Source organism: Leuresthes tenuis, unplaced genomic scaffold (assembly GCF_036924035.1).
Source record: "Leuresthes tenuis unplaced genomic scaffold, fLeuTen1.0.hap1 SCAF_3, whole genome shotgun sequence".
Taxonomy (NCBI): Eukaryota; Metazoa; Chordata; class Actinopteri; order Atheriniformes; family Atherinopsidae; genus Leuresthes; species Leuresthes tenuis.
In genome coordinates, this window is record NW_027325357.1 from 28,704,906 (window position 1) to 28,729,565 (window position 24,660).

Consider the following 24,660-nt stretch of genomic DNA (forward strand, 5'->3'; position numbering starts at 1 on the left):
TCTATCTTTTTCTTTTTTTGGTGTGTTTGGTTCGCTTAGGCATCTGAAATACTTGCATAACCAAAATGAGCTTGGGTTGTTCAACTTTACCTGAACACCAACTCTGTAGTGCGAACAAATCCACAGTCTTGTTGAATGTGTTGACAACATGACTGGATGTGCTGTTGCACAAAGAGCAGAAGGTGTTATGAAGAATGTTTTTTTGGGGTAAAATGTCATTCAATGGCTTCTCAGTACCCCTGTGTGCTGTGAAATAAAGATGAAACTCTGTAGACTAAAGGATCCTCACAGACTGCAGTGATGACAGTTTTACCTGCTTATAGAATACAGGAGTTGCTGCTGCCTGTGCCTCTGTGTTTTCATCAGGTAATTTGGACCTTAACTATTCTGTCACAACATCAAAGTTGCACAACAAAAAGCTGTGAGCTTGCGTAAAACACATTGTTTCTATTGATGCTGACTCGTGGCTTTGAGGAAAACACAAACAGATTCTGTAACTTCTCCATCAGAAAAAGGACTGTCTGGCACGTATTTCTGGGACCTGAAAAGGATTTCCAAATAATGTAGGTTTTATTCATCATTTTCAAACCAGGTCACAAATATTATCTGTAATTTGTGGAAGTGTTCTGTCAGTTTCTGAAGAATTTAAAATCTGTCCGTAAAATGAAAGAATTACAGAACAGACAGGTGATTACTGAAATTACTTTATTGCTATCAAAAGCTATGAATTACTCCACAATTTATGCTTATGAAGCTGTATTTTGGTGTGTGCTGTGTGCAAAATGTTCCTCCTATAGATGACAATACCATATACCTTACACTTAGTTATTCAATTCAATTCAATTCAATTTTATTTATATAGTGCCAGATTACAACAATTGTCATCTCAAGGCACTTAAGTAATATAGTCCAATTCAAGCCAATTGGAATTCAATTCATTGTAATCCAGTTATAACACAAACACGTGAAGGTGAGATGCCTTTAGATTTATTTGATTCCTTGAGTTTTTGTCAGGGCTTTGAGGGTGATAAGTCAGAACAACAAGCAAACTTTTTTTCTTAAATATGAAAAAAAAAATAATAAAAGGAAAAGATACGGTTGTATGGGATTAACAATCAATACTGTGTCTGACTGAAAGAAATAGCCTACCTGTCAAAGGCTTCTGTCAGAATTCAGACTAATTCAGATGGTTTCTACAGGTCCTTGTCAGGCACTGAGTTACATCTCAGTGGAATGATCCTATACCTCATGATTGGTGTCTGTAATCAATGTTCAGAAACAATGCAGGAAGCAGCGTACCCTGTATGTAGGAAAGCAGAGACTAAGAGGGTTGCAGGTGGCCAAGCAGAAGATCATGTTTTGCATCCCATGAATTATCTTGTTTTTGCTTTTTTCTAACCTTAACTATGGTGGGCTTGCAAAGCTAAAATATTGCAGAGTGAAAACTTCAAAAACACTGGTGCTGTTCATCAGAAACACAGCATGAAAGAAATCCATGCTTTTGCAGGACTGTGCAACACCCTTGTAGTTCTCTGGTGATAAGGTTGCATTAGCATAGGTCACTTTTGGCAATTGAGAACAAAAGCTTCTGTGAAAACCTTTGATGCCTGACAGTTGATTTCAGGCGCTTTTTACTCTAATATACTGAGTTTCAGCATCAGGCTCTAATGAAAACAAAATGATGTGCATTAAGAAGTTAAGTGCACTCAGTGTTTATTGAGATTTGCCCTCTTCAATCACATGCAAATTCAGAACTTTCTGTTTTCTAACACATACTGCATACATCTGAAAATCCAGCAAGCTTTTCCCTGTTATTCAGATTTACTACAGCAGAGTGGTAAGGATGCAGCTCACTAACAGTTGCAAATCACCCTATACCCTTGCATGTAAATGTGGTGAGTTATTTAAGTTTTTAAGTGTTAAAACATTAGTAGAATGGAGAAGAGCTCCATTTGTGCATCTGGTTCCCATAGGTGGACTGGCCAACTCTGGTTGCCTGGGTTACAGCATCCCTTGTGGATGGTCATCTCGCTGTTGCCATGCTAATGAGAGCATATCAAAGTCACGAGCGGCGGCTCCTGCCTGTCAGGCGCACGCGTTTGTGTATGTGTTCATTTCCAGCCTGACGCGAGGTCACCTAGAGGCCGGAGCTTTTAACTTCAAATGTCACGCCAATTAAGAATATTTGAAATTAAGGGATATAAAACTTAGCATTTCATTCATTTGGCATGGAGCAGCTCTTAATGAGATTTCATTCCCTATCTCAATGCTGTGACACCCCCCCCCCCCCCCCCCCCCCCCCCCCCCCCCATTTCATCTCACCTCCTCCTTTCACTCGCTGCTGTTTCATTATTTACATCCCCGTCTCTGGCTCTTTTTGGCGCAGTTTATCAGTTTAATCAGACTGTGTGAAGGGAGGAGGAGGTGGGGAGGGGGAAATCACACGATGCGCATCATTCTCTCAGCCTCATAGTAATGCATCTTTATTAAGCTCCCAACATCAGCCCAGGAGACGAGTCTCTGCTATCACTGTCAATTAGCGAGGGGGGGCTGAGGGAAAGTGTTTGCGTCTCTTTATTAATAACAACCACACAGCAATCAGATGTATAGAAAGAGGCTTCCTCTTTATTAAAACACACAGAGCGGCGGTGCAGACCATACAGAAGAATCAAGCAGCGTAAGGTGCATCCACAGAGCTGTAGGTTTCATTTGCTGAGATAATTATTTGAAAAAAAAACTGGGGGAAGAAAAGATGGCTTTGCTTTATTCAGCACAGGAACAGATATTACATTATCATTTCATCATGGCTTTCTGGCAATATGGCTTTTTCAATCAGCAGATCCAGACATTATTTATTCATAGATGCATTTTTAAAAGGCACACTAGATACAGCGTAGCCAATCTCCACAGAGTTGACACAATCAAATATACATGAATATAATATTAGCATCAGATGGGGGAGGGGCGGGTGGCGGACAAATGAAACTTTATTCGTATGGAAAACAAGGAGAGGAAATGGGAAAATGGGATTAAAAAGGAGGACATTCACCACGCTGCATTTCTTCCTCCGCGAAGAGATTTCTATTCGATTTATCCGAAGCTGCCTCTGCTTGTGCGCTTTCCGTTAGTCAGAGCGCGTGTGTGTGGTCTGGCAGTGTATCCTCGCTTTAAGCCTAGTGTCTCTTTAATGAGGCTTTGCTGCAAAAGGAGCTCCCTAGGACTCTTGACGTGTTCTGCATTTCAAACACACACTCCTGCGCCACACAGACCACAAGCACATCCTCTGCTCCATCACACACACAAACACACGCCACCTCACAGGTTGTTGTGTGTGCGCATGTGGTGCCAAAGCATTGATTAGTGGGTTTCCTGAATGGAGTGAGAGCTTGTCAATGAGAGACAACCTTTCTGAAGCACTATATCTGCCTCTCCCCTGCTCGTCCTCGCTCTCACACATTTCTTTCTTTTGTCGAGCCGTGTCTCGTTCCTCCTCCTCCGTCTCCCACTTCGATACTCCCTGACCTCATGTTTATGTATCTCACTATGTTGAGCTGTTCATCACAGTGTTGCACTGTCAAAGGTCCCCTCTCTGCTTTTTCCTCTCTCCATCTTGCCTCACTTTTTCCCCGCTGCAAAGGCCTGGAGATATGAATAATATAAGGAGTCCACAAAAAGAGAAGATAGCATTACACTCACTCTGACAAACAGGCAGTCGCATGTGTTGTTGGGTCAGAGTGGGTGCAGAAGCCTCAGAGACGTGAAAGAATCAGCGAAATGTTACAAACACAATCCTTTCGAGCAGAGTCCCCTGACGCTCACAGGGAGGCGGTTTTTAACGAGCGGATTCTGGACAGCGCACGTTTTCAGTGTTCTAAGTGGCTTTGTGACTGTATTGGATTGAAGTCACAGGCTTTGTGTTGGTTTAAACAATATAATCTGCATAGTAAATCCTGTGAATAGGGTCAAATGAGTGTTGTTGTTTTTTGGGGTTTTTTTTGCAGATGAAACACAAAGCCTCACCAGCAGAGTTTCGAAAAACTCCGACCGAAGCCGTCTGTGTGCGTTTGTCTCACGACGCCGTTTCTTCAAGTAGAATGAAGTGTTCAGGAGCAGATCAGCTCATTAGTGGCCATGCTGAATGGCTCTTAATGAATGCCATCAGCCGCTAATGAAAAGTATTGTTCTTGAGCAGGACAAAATCAAAAAGGGTTTAAAGCGCACGCTCGCCGCACTCACGCGCACTTCATCAATGTTCGAACGTACAGGTCGCAAATGGGGCGCTCAACACCATGGCTGCAGGAGCTCGGGCTCACCCCCCACCCCCACCCTCGGAGAAATCAAAGTCTCATTTAGAACACAGCTCGATACCCACTCCGGTATTGACTAGCTTTAGCTGAGGTGTGTGGATCAGAAAGAGTGTGAGAGAGAACGCGAGGTGGAAGCAGATCTGGGAGAAAAAGGAAGAGAGGAATTGATTAATCTTCCATTGATGATGGTGTTTTGGCACGAAACCTTATTTACAGCCCCCCTGGCCACTTAGAAAAGTCTGCTTGAAAACACAGCTCAAAATACACCCCTCACTTTTGAAAAAGTATGGCAAATCTAAAATAGTGTAACAGCAGCAGTGAGGAAAAATGGTGTTGTTGAGCCCAGATAGCCTGGAGCAGTTGTAGAAGTTGTTCAGATTTATGGAGGACTCTGTTAAAGGTAATGTGTAAAGTGCCCATCTCACTGTGCATCTCCTTTAACCTTCAGCCCACAAAAACTGAAGGCTGCAGGATATTTCTGGCATTTCAAATGACAAGAATTGGATATTTTGTCAGAGGAGCTTCTTTTGACTCCTTTAATGCATTTTTCCCCTTTGCCTCTATTAAATTCTGACACAGGACTAAGCAAAACTGCTCTGAATCCCAGACAATGGTAGTGAAGAGGGTCATATCCCACAAAATAATCTTCCTGTGCAGCGAGGTATATAAAATAATCTCAGATCTTAAGCGGTCATAACAAATGTTCTGCTCAAAATGAAGCTCACTGTCATCCTGAGGCAACAGTGGCGTGCCTCACTAATTTCTGAAGAGTAAACACAGCAAAGTAAGTATTAAAGGCCAGAGAGAGACAAGTGGGATTTGAAAAGAAAGAGTTCTTTTTTGTGCTTTGATGCTGTATTTGTACTTCACAGCAAACAGACCTTGAGGATTTTCTCAAACAATCACCCAAAAACTACATTAGCACAAAAAATACAAGAGCTTGGTAGAAGGAGTGTGGTTTGAGTTTAAGGGCTAATGGAACAGCACATAATGATAACCACAATGTTTAAGTAGAGTACAATATTTGCAGGTTGAACTGTATAGCAGCTCACGTTATCCTGCAAGATGCCTGATTCTTGTGAGGTTTACAAGACCAATCATAAGGGGAATTTGAGCTCCAAGCTCCTTTGTCCATGGGTGGATTTTAGGTGTTAAGTCAGTTAACAATTGAAACTGCTATTACATAATTCATATCACAACCAGACCACATTTATTTGTTAAAAGAAGAGCAAAGAATGACACTGAAACCTCGTGTTTGGTTGATTTTGTAAAATTGACTGACTTAGTGGGAGCTGTAGGATTAAGTTTAGTTACTTCCATGATTCTGGTAATCTGTTTTTTCTGTTGGTTCAGTGTCAGTAACACCATCTGTGAACTGTATCATTTAACAAGAAAGTCTCTTCATAGTAAGATTTTGTTTATCAGATTTTGTACTGTGCGAGAGTGTTGATCCACCCCTCATTTCTTCATATTTGCTTCCAAACAGACTTTCTTCTAATCTTTTAAAGTGGTTTTGATCATTAGTTCTCCAGGCTTTCTGAAGGTCTTTGAAAGTTTTTCTTTGGACATTGGTTCCTTTTTTCATTATCAGTCCAGTTCTGTAGCGGACCATTTTTAGAGGAATGCTTTTCTGTTTGTCAAGCCACTTAAAGCTAATCTGTGAATCAGTCAAGCATAAAAAGGCACCTCGCTCAAGGGATAAAGCCATTGAAATTGTATCTTTTGGCATGTCTCTTGCAATGATACATGATTTGTTCCAATTTCTTTCATTGCATCGATGAAAAAATATCAAAGATAACACAGTTTGACAGACATGAAAATACAATTTTTGCACCAAGAAGGTGTGTCCTTAAAACATTTGAGGAAATTGGACAAGTGGGAGACAAAAGCAGAAGTGTCACGCTTTGGTCTACACCGTGGACGTCTTGTTAAGTGTCCAATCAGCCAGAATTGGTGTGTTGTCAGTGTGTGTCTGTGCATGTGTGAGATTGAGTTCATATAGCTGCTTTTAGCTGGTTGGTACTCTCCAAACAGCAACATTTATGTATCTGTGCATGGCTAATGTTGGTGTTTGATGCCTGTAGACTGGCCCAAATTGGCAATCAGATGAGGCTAACATGGACGAGGACCACTGCTCACCAGGATCCTTACTCAATCAACCCCCCTCTCTGTTCTAAAGTCTCTTCTCCTTCTCCTCCTCTGTCACTGAAGCCATTTTAACTTGACCCTGACAGGTGCTCCTGACAAAACTCATTACACTCTCAATTACGCTGTATATCTCTCTCCTCCTCCTCCTCCTCCTCCTTCACTCATTTATATCTCCTCTCTTGGCATGCCTATGCCTATTCCCTCTGATGCTCAGGGACTGGTGGAAGCTCTAAGCGGCCAGCATTTGTGCTTCCCATCTGACTCCATTGCTAGTCTATCGGTGCTCTGCATCTCAGTCCTCCTAATTAGCCTTGGTGGGACCATCACTTTCTTCCTCTTTGGGAAAAACATAACAGATGTGGATGAGGAAGGGAAAAGTAATGGAGGCGACAGTGTTCTGTTGCATAGGAGGATTTGCTTGAGGGGAAACTGTACAGAATGTCAGCATCATTTCCAAGGTGAAGGCTTCCATTCCCTGACGAAGGGTAAAAATATTGTCATTAATCAGACTGCAGGACTGCAAGTGAAGGAATTGGGCTGCTGTCAATTCAGTTGACAGTGTCAAAAACAGTCTCTGGCCATTATCAAATTGTGGAATTTAGGAGGTATGCTCATTCTTTACCTTTTTTCTACTCTACAGTAAACTTGACTCTCAGCTAACTGAGTTGTTTTTGCTTGCAACGGTAAGCCAAAGTAGGAGTTAGCTTTACTGGTAAGGATGCCCTGAACTACACACAGAATCATCTTTAGGGCAACAAACAGAGCATATAGTTTTACAAAAGTGTTGAAAATTAAAGCGACACTTGCTGTATTAAGAAGTTAGTTTGCTCAACATGCCACAGTATTAATTGTGTTTCCCTCCTGGCGATCTGTGTTTTTCTCCAGAAGATTACGGTTTTGTGAAACAAACCCTACCCAGGAAATAAAACTACAGCAAATCAAAAATCTGAGTATTGTCCCTGGATAGCAGTGGTGGCGTTTAGTGCCTTCCTTTAATGCATCTTCTTCAGAGTGAACCAAGTGTTACATATTCATCCTGATTCACCCTCAAATGGAACTCCAAGTAATGCCAAATGAGAGATTTATGGCAGCACTTTAGATGTGCTTAACAATAATGGCTTTAAACATGTTAAAAACGAAAACTGTGTTTTGCTGAATAGTGGAATTAGACCGTTTAACAGATTTTTTTAAACAGATTTTCTGTTTGTGTTTTTTAAGGCTGGTTTACTTTAAGGGATTCATGATGCAGTGGATTTGCATGATGCATGATGCATTTAGGTCAAGCAAACGCCGACCCTGGAACGCGCCATGGAACTGCATCCTTCCTGGTTACCAGAATTTTCTGAATTTATGCAGCTTACTTAAATTGCAATGGGCTGTTGAGACGAAGAAGAATTGCAATAATATTGTGAACAGAGAAGCAGAAACACAGCAATGGAAATCTTGAAAGGGCTCAAGAGAATAAGATTAATGCTCAAAGGACTGAAGGGTCAAGCTAACAGTCTTGTACTGTTGTTGATAATGGACTGTATTTGCATGCTTTTACTGGAATTACACAGTAATTACTGTGAAAAGCCAGCAGTGCACAGTAGAGGTTCGAGTGCTGTGTGCGTACACTGATAACCAAAGTTAAAGAAATAACTGGTGCAGCAACACAGGGACAGAGAGTTGTGAATAAATGGACTAGTCTGTACGCACACAGCACGTCTTAAGTCAACTACATCACACACCAATGGACGTATTGGTAAGCAAAGACGCCCAAGGATGCTTTGACATGTAGCCCTGGGAAGCTGGAGTTGAACCACCAACCTTCTGATTGGTGGGTAACTGCGCTTCCTCCTGAGCTACAGCTGCCCCAACCTTCCTCACCTGAATCATATCTTAAAATATGCAGTGTGGTTAGTTAAAAGTGTTTGCCTTGTATGGTGCTGATTTTGAGCTGATTTTAAATCCGTCAGTCAGCACAGTCAGCAGATTTGTGTCCAGCATCTCAGAGCAGAGAGCAATACTGGGTGCTCGTTGTAATTATTCATGTTTTTCTGGGTGCTTAAGTACACGTATTTTCTGCTTTACTCTGACTTTAGGACTGGTTTAGGAGTTTCATGTCCATGAGCAAGGACAGGCTTACTGACATACAACCCACACTCACTGGATTAAAGGAATAGTTCAAACCTTTTGAGAATAAGTTATCCACCTACAAGCCAACAGTTTTGTGCTTTCAGTCCTCGCACCTCTAGTCTAGGCCCATTGCTTTTGCGAGTGTCATATTTTCAACACAAAAGCAAATAAGCTTCTTTTTTTTTTAAATTGAAAATTGTCAAATATTCCTTCAGACTGGGAATGCGTATTCTGACGCAATTCAAGAGTAAGTCCCTGCCACTAGATTTCGTCACCCACTGAATACAAATGTATGTATGAGCTCATTATACAGCAAAGGGCCTTGGTTAGAATGGCATATATTCATATCATATCACCTAAGCAAGCTGTGATTTAAGATTTTCTCGCACAAAGTATATTCATCTCTTTCTTTTTCCACCCTGCTACTACTGCTTTGTCTTGTCACTCGCTAAATATCTTTCCTCACCCCTTCCTCCCCTCTCTCTCTCTGTGTTGTGCAGGTGTGCACAGCGGAGAGGGAAGGTGTTGAAGGAGAAGGTAGAGAGAGCAGCGAGTGATGAATCTCCGTCTGTAACTCTCCACTTCGCCGGCTCTTCCCCTGTTTCTGACCCAAATCTGATGCGACAGGACTCGTTTTCGCAGCCCCCCCCCCCCCCCCCGCCGCCGCTATCACAGGAGTCGAACACCACCTCTCTATTTTTAGCCATTTGTCCTTGAGTTACAATCCCTGAAAATTGCGATGATCTATAAAGGACTGGATGTGGAGCTTGATGGAAAACACACTCCTGCCAGTACGCCCCCCCAACGTGCCAACAACACATCGTACCACCTCAGTGTGTGCGTGTGTGTGTGTGTGTGCGTGTGAGCATCAAATCGCTATCAATTTCAAGTCTTTCGCCATTGCTGAAGCGAATATTCCTCTCATTAAAGAGGTGAAATGGAGGGAGCGTTAAATGATTGCAATGCAGACAGATCACGCTGTTCTTTTTGCTGCCCCCCCATTCCAAACACACACGCTCATCTCATCCCCCGCCTCAGAAAGTTATCCACTGTAGCCAATTAGCATGACTGCTCTGTCTAGCACCCCCCCCCCCCCCCCCCCCTCCATATCCAACTCTCACTCTCATTACTGTCTGTTCCTCTCCTCCTCTCGCATCCTCCTCCAGCTCCTCCTCTCATTCTCTCTCTTTCTCATTAAGACTGCGTCGTAACACACTGAATCATAATAGGTGCTCTACACTGTGAAATGGCTTTAGCTTTGTTTCATTTCACCGCTTGTAGCGGCACAATGAGTAAACAGACAATCTATTCCACGCAGGCACGGACTCACATCAACAGACACAAACAGGCCGTCCATTAATCTGCCGTAAAGCAGCTTTTTGCCCGCCTGAAGAAATCCCTGATATTCAGAGTCAGAGAAAGAGAGAGTGGGGGCTAATCTACGGGAGCTGCCATGCAAGGCCATGTACAATCCACTGATAATAAATGCATGAATCCGACCAAGGAGAGAGTTTAAGATGATGTAAAAGATGGAGGAGAGGGTAAGGTAGCTGAAAGAAATAGGGGAATGAGGTGGAAGGCCGAAAGGTAAGACAGAGATGATAGAGGATGGCAGAGGTGGGACTTAGGGAGGGTTAAAGGAGCTGGCAGGGGGTGGAGATGGCAGCACCGAGACATATTCTAAACCCTGAATGTAAATATGCGTGAGGGGATTATCACAGAGTGCCAGGCGGTGCTTTGGGGGCTTTGTTTCTGTGACACCGTGACGTTGGCTTTGTTTCCCTGACAGCAGACGCACGCGTGTGTGCATTTCATTGTGCGTGCTTGTGTGTGACATCCCGGCATCTGTTTCCTGTTGGAAAAGGTTAATTACATCTCCGCTGCCTGACTGGACGTGCCATGCATAATCACGCATGCTAATGAGACCTGTGTGCGCGCCTTTTACTTTGTGCTCCAACTCTGGAGAGGCTGTAGTATGGTGGCTGAAGATATCTCAACCACTTGTTTCATCTCGGAAAGTTTACTGTTGCAGCCAAGAAGAAACATCGGCACGCACAAGCTTGCCGAGTAATACTCTCAAACAGGTGACAGCTGGAAGTGGACTGCAGTGGCATTTAAAGACGCTCTGATCCGCCGGGGGACGTTAATCGACGGATCTGCATGAGTATGTGTATGTATTAGTAATTACTTGTATGGCTATTAACGAGACAGATATTGTACACCATCAGAAGAAGGACAGCTCACAAATCCCGTTTCTCATTCTGACCCTTGACTCCCATCTTCACACTCCAGCTAAGCTGCTGATTGGACAGCTGCTTGGCTTTAGATCGAGCCCAGCTCAGCGTGAAAATCTGAGATGGGCTCCAGCCCTCCATGGGTGACTCTGGAAATTACTTTACACTTTCTCACTTGGCTGAAGGTTTCACTAAGTTGATCTGACATAAGCAGGTAGACGAGGAGGTGCAGAGCTCCACTGAGCTTCGCTTTCAATTCAGCCTCCATTGAGGAGGTGCAATTATGGTGGAGAACGGAGAGACGGGGCGTCGCTGAGAGGTGTAACTGAACAAAATAATGGATTTCCAGAGAGGCTCGCCGTTTCACACCTTGTACAGCACACCAGCTATAGCAAGATATAAATAAAACAGCTAGTTTTTTTTCTTCTTTGAATCAGATCAGTAAAAGTAAAGTTTTCTGTCAGCTGCCAGGGAAAAATGAGAGCACCGCTGGGATTGGTTATAGGAACGGGCTAAGAGTTTACACGTTTTTATTTTCATCAGTCTGATTCATTTTGGGGGCTATGGATCCAGACAGCCCTGTGGTGGTTGAGTCCAGGCAGTCAAAAAGTAGAAAAGAAGTAGACCGTCAAGCCTGAGTCATAGACTGCTGAAAAAATACAATATGTAGTTTATAAATGCCTATTTAACTCACACATTCAGAACTGTTGATAAAAGCCTGAGTTTCCTCCCTCTTACCATCTCTGTTTTAATATTTCCAGACATGAAACCAGACAGGCTGTGCTGAGCAGCTGCAGCCTGGGTCATACTTTACAGTCTGTTAATGCAAAGGTGAAGGAGGGAGGAGTTCAGCTGACAGCACAGCTGTCACACCTCTGTTTCTTCGTCCCTCTCTTGTTCCTCCTCCTCACCCTCCTCTTCCACCACTCGGTCCCGTTTTTTCTTCTTCCTTCTGCGGCAGAAGCCGTTCAGGCCACAGAAGCAGGCGCAGGTGAAGGGCATGGCCTATCTGACACACCGCATCCACGTGAACCTGCAGAGAGGAGAGGAAGCATTAAATCACTCCTTCATCTAACAATCTGCTGAGACATGTGATGGGTAGAGCTCCCCCTCCCTCCTCTACCTGCTTGGCCACACACCCCTAATCAGTGATGCCCAACAGGTGAGGCTGGATCACTTCCTGGCTCTCTTTAAATGTAGGTTTTGCCCCGGGCTTTTCCGGCTCCACACTGCGTCCAGTCAAGGTGCAGGACTGAGTGCTATGGGGACTACTGTGCTCCCCTCGTCTGTGCAGCGCTCACCATGTGCGGATGTGTGGATGTATAATGTGCAATTCCCAGCAACGGGGAAGTGATGTCGGCTTCTGGTGCTGTAGCTGAGCTTTAGCCGCTGCTGTTTTTGCCCCTTTACAAATATATTTTGTGTACTTATGGTTACCTTGTTTTATTTAGTATTTTGATTATGAATTGTTAAACTTTGTTTTCTTCCCAGTCAAGTTGGTGTTGTTGTTTTAGTTTTATTTTCTTTTTTAAACCAACTTGAGTTAATCCTATTCTGGGGTCCTCTCACTGCCAGTGAGCTGGTCATAGGTTTATAGGTGGTGGCTCACTGGGTGGAGGGATTCCTCATTCTTAGTTTATTTTGCATGCTTAATATTTGTTGCGTTCTAATTTGTGTGTTTTTCTGTTTTGCAGTGTGATTTATTTATCTTTCTCCTTTCTACCTGTTTACTAGCTTAAATCCGACCAGCTAGATAAAATCAACTGAGATACTGTGATGGCTGTATCTCAGGAGGAAGGGCAGTCATCAATCAGAAGGTTGGTGGTTCAACTCCAGCTTCTCTGGCTACATGTCAAACCCCACGTTGCCTATCCATCGGTGTATGAATGTTTAGAAAGTACGTAGTTATGTATAGCCTTAAGACGTGCTGTATGAATATGGGTGAATGTGGCATGTAGTGTAAGAAGTGCTTTGGGTGGTCAGCAAGACGAGAAAAGTGCTATACAAGTACAGTCCATTTACCATTTCTGATCATGAGCCCTTCGTGAGAAGGTAGTAATCTGACATCTTTGCACATTTCTCTGAAATATTAATGGATACGTATTTATCTGTTACAGCAGAGCATGTGAACGGAGCAGGGAGCAGGTTTTTATCAAATAGTTCCGCTCCAATACCGCTCACACCACTAGTCTAGGGCAAGCACAAATCCATCCAGAATTCACCTGTGCCTTCAACAATTAACAAAACTGTTACACTTCAAAAATCGTTCGTGCATGTGTGTCCCCGGATGAATTGCACCTAAACAGTTAGCAGTAAACAGGCTATATGGTTGTGACTTTAAATGCATCCATGCATCTAGTCAAGGTTCCCTAGACACATAAATAACTTATTCAGCTATAGAACTAGAATTTGTGAAAGTCAAATTGAAAATTAACGCTCTCTGGATCTGTCCCTATTAACTCTGACGATTGTATGGTCAGGGATCGTTTGCTGTTCTTTCAATGCACATGACTTTAAATTGTTATCATCTGAGATCCATCACCATTTATAAGGTCTACGGTTGGAAAACTAGAGCAATAAAGTAAAACTGTAAAGTAAAAGCTGTCAATATCTAAACTTTCTTTCCAGACAAGTTGAAAAGTTTTCTGAATCGCAATGACCCACTTACTTGTGTTTAGAAAACATAAACAAAAATACAATTTGATGCCAGCAAAAAACTCAAAATAGGTACTACAAGTAATACAGAATTAACAGAATTCTGGAGGATTCTATAATCAACTGGTTAGATGGGGACAGGTGAGGGTGTCAGGATTGGGCATAAAAGGATAATCCATTGAAGTCTTAGTCTTTCCAAACAAGGATGGGTAGTGACTCACGCCTCTGTGCCAGAGAATCATCCATCAGTCTAAAATTATATTTCTTACTTCAAAATTACAAAGAACTTTAGTTTTTCAACATCTACAGAGCATAATAATATGAAAAGTTTTCAGAGTCTGGAGAAATCTGGCTGTGTAAAAGGCCAAGGACAGAAACCACAGTTAGACCACCCTCCAGCCCTCAGGTGGCACTGCATGAGAAACTGTCAAACCACCATGATTGATATGACCACGTGGTTTTCCAATTTTTTTTATTCAACACAGTCCGCTGCTGCCTCCAAAAATGTAACCTGAAACTGTTTTACACAAGTTGAAAGTCATATATCAACTTTGTGGAGAAAAACAGGTGAGTTCTCCGGACAGCTCATCTCAGATGGACAGAAAGACAGCGAACATGTGCTCTGTGGTCAGATGAGTCATCGTTTCAGAAGAGAAAAGCAGCTGAAACGTGGCTCTGTGTACCAAATATGAGAAAGTCATCCAGGATGTCATCAGAGAAAGGTGGAAAGGTCTGTGAAGGTATGGGGGTGCAGCAGTGTCCATGTCATGGATGACTTGCATATGTGTGCCTGCAGTACAGATCTGTCTCCTATAGAAAACGTCTGGACCATTATGAAGAGGAGAATTAGATAACGAGAACAATAAACTGTTGAGCAGCAGAAATCTCCAAGTCAACCAGAATTAACACAAAGTTCTCTTGTAAAGCTGAAACAATTGCTATCCTCAGTTTCCATGTCTTTAAAACATGTTGTTAAACGGAGGCTGATGTCACACAAGTTTTTCTTTTGGATTTTGCAGAGAGCAAATGTCATATTTTTTAAAAATATGTTCTAAATACAGTGACCTTTTGAACACACCGGAAATAATCTCCTTTTTCATTTGTGTCTGTTGAATAATAAGTCTCATGGATGAAAAAGTTTTAGTTCTATTTCAGAAAAACTTCCGAGCCTCTTTGAAAACTTTGGAAGTTTGAAAGGTACAAACCTTGAGGGGTTTGCGTCTCTCAAGGTAATGTGTGTGTATGTGTGTGCGTGCCTGCATATGTGTGTGAGAGAGAGCTTTTTCACTACATTTTTTTACTGCTTTCAGCAAGAAATTCCATGCAGAGAAAGTTCTTGAGATTCAGTCGATAGGTCATTCCTCAGACCCACACACACACACACACACACACACACGCACACACAGAGTGAGGCATGGCTGGGAGTCTATTGAGCGCTGCCACTCAACATGGAGAAAAATGTTCTTTACCATTACGCTTTTTCTGACATTTTTCTCTATATCACCACATATCGGCACTTCAGTTACTCTCTTCCTCTCTCCTGCAATGTTTCCATCTCTGGCTCTTTTTTTCTTCCACTAACACATACACACACACACACACACTTTGAAGTAGTCTTAAGGTTCACTAAACTCCCAACGTTAACAGTTTTTGCTAGTGTTTTGCAGCCAATCACAAATGAGCACTAAGATTAGGAGACATGAGGTGAAACCGAGAGCTTCATTAAATACCAACCTGAGTCAGCAGCACCAGCAGGCCTGGCTAGAGTATAAGGTGTGTGTGTGTGTACGTGGGTGTAATACAAGTAGGAGAGAGTGGGTGACAAAAACACAGGCACAGACCAAACATAAAGTGTCTGCATTCATGTGTGTGTTTGTTTGTATGTGGCTTTAGGGACAGATACACACTTCAGCATATCTCATATGGGGGCAATTAGTAGAGCTACACAATGAGCTGCCTGCAAGCAGTGACAAAAACACCTCAGGCCATGCAGTATATGTGTATACATATATATATATATATATATATATATATATATATATATATATACCAATGTGTGTGTGTGCTTGCTCATGTATGTCTACACCTACTATTAAACCTTCTTGGGCTCTTCTTTTGTCCCTACTCCTCTATTCCATATATCCACCTAATTCTTGTCAGCAGATCTCCCACTCTGTACCCAATGGCTTTAGACCCTATGTGACATGCCAGATTAAATCACATAGGAATAGAAAGCCATAAAACACAGCAGTGAGTCAGTCACACTGGTGGCAGGGGCAAACTTTTCTCTCCTCACAATGATCAGTGTGTGTCCAAGAGTGTGCGTAGCTTTCTCACTTCATGGCTTTAATACCCTCAGCCTGTCTGACAGCTTACAAGGCCCTGCAGAGGATTTACAACAGTGCTGAGACACCTCTCTCCAATGTGTATCCTTCTTGTCTCCCGTGTACCATCCAATTCCTCTCTCCTGTCCTTCGATCTTTCCTCCATTCACTCTCACCATTCTTCTTCTTCTTCCTTTTCTCCTCCCCCACAAACTCCCTCTGGTGCAATGGCTGCCATACTACAAGGCATCGGACTCGGTGTCTTGTTTTGGCCATGTGTAATTTCTTCCCAGACGAATGCAGAGATGAGATGCAAACACTCTGAATTATTAACAGGCTGAAAATGGATGAGTCAACATTAACATAGAGGGAGGCAAAGCAGCCTATGTGCGTCTACACACGCATAAAACTAACTGCCACATGCCTGAGTACAGCACGGCACCATACCATACATATTGGTCTGACAGTATATCAGACCGATATTTTTTACCATGATACTGGCTGAGGAAAAATAAACGATCAGGAGTGAGTCTGAATTATTTAATATTCTGATAAAACTTTCAGTTGTGAATTATTCATTCTAAGGCCCAAGTTTCCCAACCACCGAATGACTAATTGGCTCAGTCAGCTCTAAAGAGCAGTAACTCCTGCAATAAATGTGTAATTAGTGGAGTTAAGAGAAGATTTTTAGTGACTCTCAGAAAAGCCTGACTGATAATAGATTTTAAGATACTATTGTTGCTGTGTATTTAATATAGTTAGGGATGCACTGTCTGGGAAGAACTTGTGAACCAATACCTATACATATGCAGAATAATTTGACTGATGGTTGAAAGCTGACAGTGTTAGTAGGAGAACAGGAGGCATCCTAATCAGATGCCTGAACATTCTCATTCTTATCCTTTGCTGAGGAGCAGCAGCTCTACTTGAGAGCTACACTTGGATGTACAAGCTCCTGAGCTTATCTCTAAGGCTGAGCCCAGCCACCCTCCCATTTAAATTTATTTCAGCTGCTTCTACCTGTGATTTAATTCTGTCGATCACTACCCAAATCTTATGACCATAGGCAAGGGCTGAAACACAAATTGACAAGTAAGACCAAAGTTTCACCTTTTGGCTCAGCTCCCTCTTCATTACAATGGATTGGATCAACGGCCTCAAAACTGTAGTTGAAACCCCATCCGTCTCTCCATCTTTTGCTCCATCCTATCATCATTCATGAACAAGATCTAAAGTCTTCCACTTGAGTCAAAGACCACTCCACACCGAAGGGAGAACTCCACACTTTTCCGGTTGAGAACCATGGACTCAGATTTGGAGGGACTGACTCTCATCCAGGCTGCTTCACACTCAGCTGCAAATCTCTCCAGTGCGTGCTGGAGGGCTTGGCCTGAAGAGGCTTAAAGAAATACAACATCCACAAAGAGCAAAGATGAAACCCTGAGGTTCTCAAACTACATGTCTTCCTCTCTCCAACTACACCTCGAGATCCTGTTCATGAACACCACATGCAGGATTGGTGACTAGGGGCAGTCCCGGCAGTCCGACACGCTCTGTAAACAAGCTGGACTTTTTGCCAAGGATGTGGACATAGCTCTTTCTTTGATTTTTTAGGGACCTAATAGCCTTCAACAGTGACATTGGTACCCAACACACCCCACAGAATCAAAGGACATGGGTGTAAGTCTTCTCCAAGTCCACAAAACACATGTGGACTGTAGAATTAAGCTCCCATGATCCCCTCAGTAGCTCTGGATAAAGATGTGGTCCACTGTTCTGGGACCTGGAGAAAAACAAAATGAATAGGGACACCTGCCCAAGTCTGCAACTCCACTAGATATTGGCCAAGAGCTCCATATGACATTGAAGAGTCGAGTCCAAGGCAGCCAAACAATATAAAGAGCCTTCAGCATCTCAGTTCGAATGTCGTTCACCCCAGCAGTCATATGAGAAGCTTTTTAACAATCTTGGCAGCCTCTACTAAGGCGATGAACACGTCTTCCCCTGTCTCCTCAGTGGAGGAAATGATAGCTGGATTAAGAAGATTCTGTGAAATGTGTTCCTTCAATGATATCCCCGGTTTGGGCCAACGATCTCTCCCTGAGACCCAATAAAAGCTCTGCTTTCTCCTCCTGAGCCACCTAACGGTTTACAAGAACATCCTGGAGGCCAGTCCTTCTTCATGACTTCTCCAAAGTCCAATCATGCCTGAGTTTAACCCTCCACACCCACCAATGCTGTGGCCCTCTCTGCCACTCAGTCACCCAAGGTGACAACCAAACTTAAAAAGACCTCCTTCTTCAGCTTGACAGCTTCCCTCACCATTGGTGGGTTGCTTTCAATCACATTCTGATAAGTGTAATTGTCTAACAAAAGTAAGTGAAAATATATGAATGACAGCAGCTTTATTGGGAATTAACATGGATTTTTTTTCCAATGTCACAGAAACATGTTGACTGTTCCACCTGACAGTGTCAATAACACTGTTCCTGTTGTTGTTGCTTTTTTCCATATTTGTAGTTGTAAGTGGAAAAGTGCATCTTCTTATCATTGTCATTCAGCCCTTTGCTGAAGTTACCACACTAAACATGAGTAAAGAAGGTCTAGTAATACAGTATGTGCATTTAAACCATCTTTAATCACTAATAATGTGTTTGGTTGACACTACAACCCAGAAAAAAATGGACGTGCCCTAGACATCGATAAGACATGTATGACATCTGCTGCTGGTTGCTGTGACAACATTTTTAAAAGGTTTTATGGACTTTTCTGAAATCGGTTAAGAGCCTGAGTTTGGTTCCGAAGAAGACATAAATCAAGTGTTCAAATAATGTTCTTTTTAGGCCCCCAGATAACATTCTCTTCCTTCACCACTTGTTTTAAGGACATCAGGACTTTTCTGAGACATTCATTGGACTTATATGTTGGTTGTGTGTGTGTGCGCACATTCAAATATATATAAATATCACACATAGTTACAGTATATTGATGGCTGTGTGTATAACTCAGAGAGTTATGTGTTTGAATATGGTGTGATCAAATCGGGAAAAGCCCTGTGTCCTCAAGGGAGATGGTTAGGCACTACCACTGAATGCCTTGCACATAATGTCCTTCTAATTGAAATTAAACTCTTCACACCAATGTATGGTTGGTGAGATTATTTTTGTGTGTGTGTGCTGAGAAATCAGACAGATTATGGCATTTGGGTACATAATTTAAAGTACAATTCCATTGCACAAATCTCTTAAAAAAATAAATCAAGAATGGTTTTAATCTAAAGTAAGTGTTTAGCTTCATGGTAGTTTTTATGTCCCTAAAATCAAATAGTAAGATGACTTCTTCATGATGGACTGGCGAACTGTCCAGGGTGTACCGTGCCTCTCGCCCAATGACAGCTGAAATAGGCCCTCCAAGTTGGATTAAGTGATGGATGGATGTTTTTCTTCTGATATAATATGCTTAAACACATGGTTTTAGGAGCTACTTTAGCTAAAAAAATAACATTAGCTTTTGTGAACATCTAGTTTGCGACAACAAATGCAGCTGTTTCAGTTCATAAAGAGTAACGACAACGTTTGATTTATTACACACACTTTAATCATGACTTTTTAGTATTAAGTGAGCTAATTAGACTTTTGCATTCTTTGTGCAGATCCAGATGTCTGACTTTGTGTTGTTAATTGTGAGGTGTTTTTTATTGCTATTCGAAAAGCTTTGTGATACTGTGTGCATGCTGGCTTCAAGTTGTTCATAACTTGGTCCTAAACATCCCATTCAAATGCAAAAATATCCCCATACATGATTCAGGCTATGTGGTAATTGTAACTTACAATGCACTTGCTGCCACCACTTTATGTGCTATTGCTATCTCTGTTAACTGTGCCATTCAGTATTAAATATCAATAATCAATTAAAATATCAAGTTGTCAAAATTTCAATTTTGCTAACAAGTTGTTGGTAAAGTTTTTTGCAGAAGCAATTTAATCTTTTTCTTGTTTTTTATGCCAGTCTAGCCAGCTTTTTGCTATACGATCATTGTCATGCAGAGTGGTAAATGTCAGCTGGAGAGCAACAATGCATATTTCTAAAAAATGCCAAGCTACCACTTTTAATTTAAGGGGGTGACACACATACAATGTTCACACATTTCAGTTCACTGATTATCAAAGAAACATGAACTTTTTGTGGACATTTTCTATTAATCAGGTGAACAAAGAGCCATTTTGCAGTTCAGAGGGGGAGTTCCTTCTTTTCGAGAAGCTGGTCTGGTAACAGACATGGGAATGGGAGAGTCAGAGGGCTAGAAAGACATGCAGTGATAAAAAGAAGATAAGGAGAACAGGGTTTGAGAATAAAGAAAGATGGGCACTAAGAGTTTGAAGCAGTAAGGATTAATGTCAAAGTCATCCATCCTGGTTTTAATCCAAAATTTTCAGCCTCATCCCTGTGAACTCTGCCCTCTTTTGTATGCGCTTATGCATAGATGTGTGCTTATGTGTGTAAGCTGATTTGTGTCTTATCGCGATCCACAGTGGAAACAGACAATGTGCTTTATTTATCTTCTTATTTGGACGACAAGATAAGGCGATCAGTGTTTGCAGAAGTGCACACGGGACTATGAGTGTGTATGTACTATGTGTACACTTGCATTAAGTGTGTGTGTACAAAGTGCATAGATAAGCTGCGTGTTGTGCCTTTGAATTTGAATGACAGAATCCTAATGCGGATCCCAACGGTCAACAGCCCAGAGACTTTCCACTGATAGCTTATTGCACCTTTATCCATTATTTATACTGAACCAGCCTTCACACATGTGCAAAGAGCAGAAATACGGTATATGAACACAGCTCACATAATTCACAGACTATTTTCAAAAGCAGGAGAGGTCATAAAGAATGAGAAGAAAAAAAATGTTTTTACTTACATTGGAAATGTCACTGTCAGCAGCATTTCTGCACTTTCCCCTGTTCACTTCTCTCAGTCATTGTGTGAATCTTCTCCTGCTCTCTCCTCCATCTCCATCTCCTTCTTCTTTATGAGTTAATCAAACCCTGTTTTACCCTCCCCATACCATCACATGACCACTAAAACCAGCATGGATGTAGAAATTCTGCACTTGTTTTTGCAACCTGGACAAAGGTTTTACCTGTATCTGTTGCATTCCTGCACCCCCCCCCCCCCCCTTCCATGTTACCTCCCCTCCTCCTACTCTCCATTTCCCTTCTCCTTCTCGTTGTTCCTCACTCCCTTGTCCAACACAAAATGCCTTCTGTCCAATTCTCAGGTAAACCCTCCTCATACCCCTCTCAGGGCTAAAAAAAAAAGAACAAAACAAGAATTTTCTGCCATTTCAAAGGTGCTGAGGGTACAAAGAGCAAAATGTACATGTTAAAAGTGGAAAACTAATAAGGTTTAAACTAAGATGGTGAGGTATGTATATTGTAGATTGAATGATCATGTCAGGTTCTGGTATTTGAGATGAGATGAGCTGGTGTGTGCGTTTAGGTACATTTTGGTGTGGTGGAGTCTCAGTCTGTCCTCATGACTAACTGTCTCCCAGGCCCAGCAAACAAAGAGCCCATTGACTCCGTAACACACAGAACCATTCTCTCTCTTCTCAACAGGCCACTGCTTTGTGCTTGCCCCCACCCTGCAACCGCCAATGCATACACACACACACAGACACACACACACACACACCTTAAAAATTCTCCCAACACACACATACACTCACAGGCACACAACTACTCAAACAACACCACTTCACCTGCTCCCAGTCCTATCCACCCTCTCTGGGAGGGCTCCATACTCCTCACTTCAATGTTAACATATCTGTTTTAACTGGTCACTGAAGGATATGAAGGTTTTTTTTATTGGTTATATTTTTTGTTTTAATTTTTGTAAGTGGGGTTGTGTGAAGTTCTGATGAGAAGTCAGTTTCTTACCTGATGTAGGGCGAGGGTAAGTAGGAATTCTGATGCGGGAGCCAATTCGGGGTGGCTATTCTCAAGTGGGCCACAAAAGAGCATATTTTCTCCACCTCAAACAACTCAAAACTAAAAATGTCATAGTAGTTTGAATGAAGGCTGTGATGTGATAGATTTTACACAATGCCATTATGCATCCGACATGTCCTTGTGCATGCATGTCTGACAACTCCTGAAAGATTCAGTTGATCAGCAGCACGCAGCAAAACGTAATTGTTGTGAGGTGGGGACAGTGTTTCTGTTTCTCAGCCAGCCTCACTGAATGTTCAGTTCCTCGATCAGTAAGTAATTGTCACAGCAAGTAAAGACACATTTTACATGATGGATATTTCCTTTACTACACCTCTGCATCATAAACATGTTAAATGGAAAGCTAGCTGCATCTTGTCACCAATGGACATTGCTGGTGAGGCTAAAAAAAGGTCCATTCCACGTGGCCAATCACTGTTTTTTTTCTTCACAGTAGATACTTTAAGTAAAAATCTTTTTTTTGGAAGTTGCAGGGAGCTTGCACTTGTTGCCATATAAGTTTATATTTAGTTTGCATCCCAAAATTAAGGGGATGCAAAGATATGTTGTCTTTGTGCTATGTTATGATATTTTAGTGAAAGACAGCCGAGTAGCACTTGGCAGATGGATGTTGTGAAGTCTGGTGGAAGCACGTTTATCATAACCTTGATGTTCCCATTGGAGAATAAGGCTAAATGAGACATGTGCACAGAGCAGAGAGATTACAAGGTTTCAGTTACACTACAACTGGCTAGCCAACCACTGAGCCTCTCTGTAAAGTTCTGAGCACGCTGAACAGTGATGCTGTAAGGCATCCACACAGCCAACGCAAATCTGAAGTGTTGTGTGCATGCTAGAGGGTGTATGTGTGCTACTGTTGCAATTTCACACCTCAGCTGGTTGGACAGATTACCTGAAACTGAGAGGAGACAAAAAAAAAAGATGAGAGAAAGAGAGTGACTGAAAACATGAAAGAAAATGAATGAAAGGTCACATTGATCTCAGAGCAGTGGAGAGAAAGGAAGGAAAGGAGAGGCAGACAGAAAGAAACTGCAGAAAACATACCAGGGAAAGACCTCTGAGGGAGGGAAGATGTTCCTTTGGGAATAACTTAAAGTAGTCACATTTCATAGGTGAAAGACTTATTGGTCACCCACTGTAATAATTCCTGAAGCAATCTCTGGAGCAGTGACACTTAGAACCTGAGGACAAAGGCCTTTTAAAGCTGAAATAAATCAAGGGATGCTTTGATAAGCCAAATAATGAAGTGCAAATCCCGTTTTGGCATAAGAAAACTACAAGTGGGAGTTTCTGTTTTTCATGCCAAGGCACATTATTAATTGGACACAGTGATTTCTGTCTTGGTCTTGTTGAATACGTATTTATGGGAATTTTGCTTTCAAAGTGACAACTTTTTGCACGAGATTATTTAAAAGAATCCTCATCAGAATTCACTTATGTCAGCAGTGTTGTCTGCACAGTACAGCACTGTTCCTCTCAGCTTAGATATGACATCACAAACATCCACTGAAGATACAAAATGTTTTGGTGCCATTCCAGCTGTGGACCACGTGACCAACAAAAGCACACTCAGAATCCAGAAATAGAATCTGTATTATTGTATTATTTCATGTTAACCAGAAAAAGCATTTTATCCATTAATCCCAGCAGACTTAAAATATACGTATTGTTTCTTAACATCTCTTTAACTTGGCCCTTTCATCCATTTAGCGTAGGTCTGATTCTCTGACTTTGTGTACATTACGTTGGCAAGGGATGCATTTGCTGTGAAATTCTTATCTAATTTCGATAGTGATAGCAAAGATAATAATTTGGCTGATAGGTAATACAGAATATTTTTGTCTTTTTAAAATCTTTAATTAATGCCAGGGATATAATGACTGAATGAATATAATTTCATCCATTCATCACATTGTCTTTAGATGAGCACAGATTTCATACAAATGTATAAATAAAATCTCATAACCATACGCATATAAAGATGATCTGTGTTTAAAAAGGGTTTTAGCCTGTTAAACTATGAACAACGATGACTTTTCAGTGTTTAAACGACCCAACATAATGTTTCTGTGCCAAGCAAAATTAAATGTAAATTCATCTCAGTTCAGTATCCACACACATTATCTATCACTGCCTTCGGTTGACGTTATCGAAACCAACTGTAATGAGCAATCTGAATATTGGCTGATACTTATGCTTAGCTGATCTATCTGTGCATCCGTAACAGCAGCTGCACAGAAGATATGGATATAACAACTGTAATGGCAAATTCTGGAATCCAGAGAAGATGGAATTCTTATTAAGTATAAGTATACTAAGTATATTAAGTATACTTTGATACCGAGGTGATAGATTTTATACTGTATAAAGGATTAAAAGTCCGACAACAATCTGAACAATCCCTCTATCAAGACAGAATAGCTTTAGTCAGTCATTGGACAGAGTCGGTCAAATCAAACTCTTACAGACACCAGAGGGAGAGGAGTCACATGTTCTATGCTCTGGTTACAGTTAAGATTTACTGTCTAGTCCTAATCAAATCAAAGTTCCAGCAGCATATAAACTGAACACTTTAGGATCCACCATCACTGACGGCCTTTGCCTTTGCAGCTGCTGTAGGATGCTGTTTGGTTGAAAACAAACCCAAAAACCCAATTACTGGAAAATATTTTCCTGTGATGATGATTTTGTGACTCTTGTAAGGATCCACTTGGTTTCAAGGTAGTCTTTGAGAAAATTGCCCTTCTTCTTAGACAGTGAATTACTCCAGTTAACATTGTCGTAGCAAGTTAATGGTCTCGATCACAATTTTTAAGTCTTCTTCATTACATCATGCGGTTCATTGAGTAAATTATAG

The 24,660-nt window shown here is 41.8% G+C and overlaps 2 protein-coding genes across 2 annotated transcripts in view; one reads left to right on the forward strand and one right to left on the reverse strand.

Moving 5' to 3' along the window:
* Window positions 1-12,454, forward strand: part of LOC140303919 (EF-hand and coiled-coil domain-containing protein 1) — a 169,377-nt gene extending 156,923 nt beyond the window's left edge. Inside the window, exon 10 of the mRNA XM_072382904.1 lies at window positions 12,443-12,454. The gene's annotated coding sequence lies outside the window, so the exon portion shown is untranslated. The remainder of the gene's footprint in view (window positions 1-12,442) is intronic.
* Window positions 2,624-24,660, reverse strand: part of LOC140303927 (uncharacterized) — a 30,240-nt gene continuing 8,203 nt past the window's right edge. Inside the window, exon 3 of the mRNA XM_072382915.1 lies at window positions 2,624-11,840. Coding sequence (XP_072239016.1) covers window positions 11,675-11,809 — 135 coding nt within the window. The 5' untranslated portion in view covers window positions 11,810-11,840 and the 3' untranslated portion in view covers window positions 2,624-11,674. The remainder of the gene's footprint in view (window positions 11,841-24,660) is intronic.